Source organism: Sycon ciliatum, chromosome 9, assembly GCF_964019385.1.
Source record: "Sycon ciliatum chromosome 9, ocSycCili1.1, whole genome shotgun sequence".
NCBI classification, from domain to species: Eukaryota; Metazoa; Porifera; class Calcarea; order Leucosolenida; family Sycettidae; genus Sycon; species Sycon ciliatum.
In genome coordinates, this window is record NC_088651.1 from 29353804 (window position 1) to 29359920 (window position 6117).

Genomic DNA, 6117 nt, shown 5'->3' on the forward strand with positions numbered 1-6117 from the left:
CCGAAATCGGGGAGCGAAATACTCAATGATGCAGGCAACCAGACTTTTCGGTCAATTAGGCCTCATCAGTGCAAATCCGAGCTTGAAATAGGAATGAACTATCAGCCATGTCTACTGTGGTGTACCCGTGTACATCGTACATATTTGCACTCTCATGTTTCTTATTATGCTACTGCATCTCCTTGCATGGACGTGCGTACAACCTTACAGCATACTACTCATACTATGCATGCATGTGTGTACTCCGTGCCCATAATCGACAGTGCATGTCTCTTGTTGCTGGTCAGTCTTTCCTTGGTAGTTTCCTGACGAGTCGTCCTCTCTGTCCTTCGTTGCATTATTCTATTTCAATATAACTAATCATCACATAGACTTGATGATACCACATGGCGCAGTGAACTTGTTTTAGTAGCAGTTTCCATTAGTCTTTCTCAGTCCTGGGTCTTGCTAGTACTTGTACCTCTGGCGTTTCGTCTCTCAAATATAGTGAAATAATTATTTGAAATTTCCGTTTCGGCATGGCGGAATCAGACACACCAGTACTCAGCCCTGACATTGCTGCCCTCACCCAGCTCATGAGACAGCAGATGGAGACCGCCGCCACCCGCGAGCACCACCTGACACAGCTCGTGGAGCGAACTTTGAGGAGCATTTCTCAACCTCCACCACCGCAACGTCCACCCCCAGCCCCACCGGCACGAGATCATGTACCTGCGGCGAGACCAGTTTCGGTCGATCGCCCTATGTTACTTGCCTCTGCCTCTCTCGCAGAGTTTGCCGCATGGGAAGGTCTTTGGCGGGACTACGCCCGGTGCCAGCACCTGGATTCCCAGGACAATGCCACCAGAGTGGCAACGGTTCGTCAGTGCCTGGACGAGGACCTCCGGAGATTTCTTCGTGAGGGCACAATTCCTCTGGCTGACAACCACGACGACGACGATCTCATCAAGGCTGTACAGGCATACATTCGCGGCCAGCGTAACCCTCTGCTGGACCGGATCGCCTTCTATGCCCGCCAACAGCAGCATGGAGAGTCCTTCGATCAGTACCTGACTACCCTCAGGGAGATCCACAATTGCTGCGATTTCAGCGAAGCTGCACTCTGCAATTTCTGTTCAAGCCGAGTATGCCGCCAATGCCAGCAGGGACAGCGTACCAGGTACGACGAGACCATGCGTGATCGCCTGGTTACTGGCATTCTCGACACGGAGACACGCCATAAGCTCCTTGCCACTACCGATCTAACGTTGGAGAAGGTCATTAAATTGTGTCGAGCGGAGGAGGCAGCCTCTCGGACGAGCAGCAGTATCCCCGGCACTAGCTCCGTCAATGCTGCTCGGAAAACAAATTATCAGCGGTCAAAACACGGCAATAACCCGCGACAGCAACAGGCGTCCGCCACGCCATCGCAATGTCCGAATTGTGGTCGCACTCCCCATGCCAGCAAGTCGCAGTGTCCTGCACATGGCAAAAAGTGTAGCGGCTGCAAGATTATTGGACATTTCCAAGCGGTGTGCAGAAAATCCCGCAAACCGGCTGACCAGTCCTCGCAGCGCACGCTGGGACGACTACAGCTCCGCCGCGCTCAGTGTGATGCATCTCCTACGGTGCCAGTCGACACGCAATTGTGCACTGAACCTGACGCTACCTCCCTGGAATGGATCCCCGATACGGGAAGTGACATTGACGCTATTGGCGTCGATCAGTTAGCGCATCTCGGTGGTTTTGTGGAGAATCTGGCCACAGACCATGATAATGTGCATGCTGCCAATGGTGAACGTCTCGTTTCAGCTGGCAAGATCTCTGCCACCCTCACCATTGGCTCGCTCAAGCATGATAGCACCATCCATGTGTACCGTGGACTGCGTGAACCCCTGTTGTCACGCCAATCGTTATACGCCTTAGGCCTCTTACCAGACGGCTGGCCCAAGCAAGTTGCGCGTGTTTGTACCAGCAGCACACCACCTCCAACGGCTCCCGTTGTGACGACCGGTCTCGTGAACAGACCTGACCCTAGCAAGCTGGCGCAGATCCGTGCTGACCTACTGCGAGAGTTCGCAGACGTCTTCGACGACACGACATTGAAACCCATGTGTGGCAAGCCAATGGACATCATTCTCGAAGATGATGCGAAACCTCACCGAGTCTACACAGCTCGTCCTATCGCACATGCCTACCGTGAGCAGGTGAAAACCCAGCTCGACAATATGGTTGAGGAAGGCATCATCGAGACAGTGTCAGAGCCGTGCGACTGGTGCCACCCCATTGTTGTAGTCGACAAGAAGAATTCTAGTGAGAAACGTCTGACTGTGGACCTTCAGTCTCTCAACCGACAAGTGAAGCGTCCCACCCACCCCATGCAGAACGCACGTGATGCTCTCTCTGGCATCGGCACAGCCCGATGGTTCACCAAGTTTGACGCCCGTCATGGCTATTGGCAGGTGCCCCTGTCTGAGTCTGCCAAGTCTCTCACTACGTTCATCACGCCGTGGGGTAGATACCGATTCTGCCGGAATCCACAAGGTCTTGTGTCCGCCGGCGATGAGTACAACCGCCGCACCGACGCAGCTTTCGACCGTTTGACCCATCTCATCAAGGTGGTGGACGACGGCCTCGTTCACGATGAGTCATTCTCGGACCATGTCGCTCACGTCCGTGCCGTCCTGACCCGTGCACGCGAACACGGAATTACTCTCAGTCAAAAGAAGTTTGTCTTCGCCGCTCCTGAAGTCGAATTCTGTGGGTTTCATGTGTCGTCCAACGGATACACCGTGCCAGCTGACAAGACATCGGCTCTTCAGCACTTCAACCTACCCACCAATCGTACCGACCTCCGTTCCTTCCTCGGTCTGGTGAATCAGTGTGGAGAATTCACCCCACGGATATCCGAGCTCGCAGCTCCGCTACGTCCGTTATTGAAGACCACGAATGAGTTCGTGTGGGATGATGTCCACACCGCGGCTTTCAACGCCACCAAGTCTGAACTGATATCGCCGCCGACTCTCTCGTACTACCGTCCTGGTGACGACCTTCGGCTAGAGACCGACGCCTCTGCCCTGAACGGACTTGGGTTCGTGTTATGGCAACGCCAAGATAACCAGTGGCGCATGCTGCAGTGTGGCAGCCGCTTTCTCACCGACGCAGAGACACGTTATGCCGTCATAGAACTGGAGTTACTTGCTGTGGTTTGGGCTGTCCACAAGTGCTCCCTCTTTCTGTCCGGCAGCCGATTCGATTTGTTCACTGACCACCGTTCATTGGTCCCGATTCTGAACAAGTACACCCTGGATCAGATAGAAAATCCACGTCTGCTACGCCTCGCACTGAAGCTCCGGTCGTTTCAACTCGTCGCGCACTGGCGCAAGGGCAAAGAGAATGCGTTTGCTGATGCACTGTCCCGTAACCCGGTCGACAAGCCGACCAGTGAGGAAGAATTCGGTGAAAGCTCAACGCTCTCAGCACCAGCCATCAGAGCATGTCTCCGCCAGGACGAGGATGGCCGAATTGCAGACCTCCGGCACTGCGAGCTCTTGGACGCTGCCCGTGCCGATGATGACTATCAGGCCCTTCTCCAAGCCGTTCGTGAAGGTTTCCCTGATGATCAGCGCGCCGTCCACTCAGCTGTGAAACCGTACTTCACTATCCGCGAGCATCTTTCAGTCGACGGTGATCTTGTCCTGAAAGGCCAACGTGTTGTGGTCCCGCGTACCCTCCGCCCACGTGTGCTCCAGGATCTTCATGCCTCCCACCAAGGCCTCAACCGCACACAGCGTCGAGCTCGACAAGTCGTATACTGGCCACACTTGTCTAATGACATCGCCCAAGTCGTTCGCAGTTGCGAACAGTGTCGCTTGCACGCTCCGTCTCAGTGTAAGGAACCGATGCGTGTCACCGCTGACCGCCGTCCCACCCTGCCATTCCAGTCAACCAGTGCCGACTTATTTTCCTGTCAAGGTTGGGAATACCTGGTTTACGTCGACCGTCACACTGGCTGGCCTTGCATTGCCAAGATCGGCCGCACTGCATCTTCTGCCGATGTGATCCGTGTGTTCCGTGGCTGGTTCGCCGACGTCGGTGTCCCCAGCATCCTCACCACTGATGGTGGTCCGCAATTTTCATCGCGTCGCTTTGCTGAATTTTGCACCCGATGGCAAGTTCAGCACTCCACGTCTTCACCTCATTATCCTCAATCTAATGGCCATGCCGAAGCCGCCGTGAAAGCGATGAAATCACTTGTGTTGAAGACCACGTCCGACGGTAACTTGGACGTCGATGAGTTCAGACGCGCATTGTTAGAATGGCGCAACACCCCCCGAGAAAATGGTCAGAGCCCAGCCCAAGCACTGTTTGGTCGACCATTGTCCTCCTTCGTGACAGCTCATCATCTCAGCTTTGCTCCTGATTGGCAAGCAAAAGCCACCGATGTTGACAAGCGCTCTGCCGCTCAGTCTGCCACCCAAGAACAGCATTATGATGAGTCTGCCAGATCACTGTCCCCACTTCGCATTGGCATGCGGGTTGACATCCAAGATCCGCGCACCAAACTCTGGCGCACCACCGGCGTGGTCGTCGCCATTGGTCGCAACCGGGACTATATGGTGAAGTTACCCAGCGGCCGTGTTTACTGGCGCAACCGTCGTCTTCTCAAGCCTGCCCCTGCCGTAGCCCCTCCCGCTCCGTCTGCAGACACCTCCCCGGCTGAGCCCGCAGCACCGCAGCAGCCTTGTGTGCAGCAGCCTCGTCGTAGCCAACGGTCTCGCCAGGCACCAGAGCGTTTGAACATTTCGTCCACAGCATCTAAGTCCTATGCTTGACTCTACCTACCTGTACCTCACACTCTTGCTACAAGTAGTTGGTATTGGTATCACGCTTCATTAGTGTTTACTTTCTTTTCTGTCACTTCTGTTTTCTCCTTCTCATTTATGTGAGATAAACAGCTCCGATTTTTCGCTTGTTTATCTCAGAAGGGGCGTGTGGTGTACCCGTGTACATCGTACATATTTGCACTCTCATGTTTCTTATTATGCTACTGCATCTCCTTGCATGGACGTGCGTACAACCTTACAGCATACTACTCATACTATGCATGCATGTGTGTACTCCGTGCCCATAATCGACAGTGCATGTCTCTTGTTGCTGGTCAGTCTTTCCTTGGTAGTTTCCTGACGAGTCGTCCTCTCTGTCCTTCGTTGCATTATTCTATTTCAATATAACTAATCATCACATAGACTTGATGATACCACATCTACTAGAGGACCACAGTTGCAAAGATATCTGTTGCAAATATATCTGTAACATGAAAATTAAACTCTGATGATGAGCCACATATACAGTCAATGCAAGACGGAAAGGGACATATGTATAGGAGTTCAGGGTAAATGTCCACCGCTTTAACTAGATTCTGTACAACTATAAAAAACGAACGTGCCACCACTAGGCACAACGCTGACAGCGTGCTGGGACATTTGACGTCTTGACATATAGCTTCAACACATTTCCTAAGCCCGTACGTGCAGCCTGCCAATTTAAAAGGTACTAGGTGAAGGAAAGACCAAAATAAGAAAGTTTAGTTCAACAAAAAGTGAGTAAAAGCTAACGTTCCATGGGAACAAGGAATGTCGACCATTCCTGGACGTGGAAGTTGACTAGACTAGCACAATGCTGTGTGAAAATACCTGCTTTGTAGTCAACTAGTCCTTCAAAACATCATGCATGGGGAGTACTGTATTAGCTTAGCGTTCCCTTTTGTGCATTTCGTTTTCGTAAAGATCCCCTTCCAAACTAACCTTTGATATTACCAAGACAACCAAGGTGGGCAGTGTGCTGCTTTGTTGCTTCGACTTATAGTTATGCTACTTCGTCCAGGATATTGTGGCAGATATAGGGTGAAACAGTTACAGGGCAAATACACCTGTTCATCATTCAATCAAGATTTTACTCCCCATGTGTTGCAGTGTGACGAGAACCCCAATTTTATTTTATCTACTCTAAATGATATTTGTTATATTTAGTTCCTCCTCAAATCTCTACGGGACCAAATAATGTGGCATTGGTCGAAGGATCGTCTTCTTCAACATTTACCTGCATTTCATACGGATACCCTAGTCTAAACATAGA

The 6117-nt window shown here is 52.1% G+C and overlaps 1 protein-coding gene across 1 annotated transcript; it reads left to right on the plus strand.

Annotated features, from left to right (window-relative positions):
* The first annotated feature begins 518 nt into the window (after positions 1–518).
* Positions 519–4814, plus strand: LOC135824418 (uncharacterized). Its single transcript, XM_065337152.1, has one exon. The coding sequence runs from the start codon at positions 519–521 to the stop codon at positions 4812–4814; it is 4296 nt and encodes a 1431-aa protein (XP_065193224.1).
* Positions 4815–6117: the final 1303 nt, after the last annotated feature.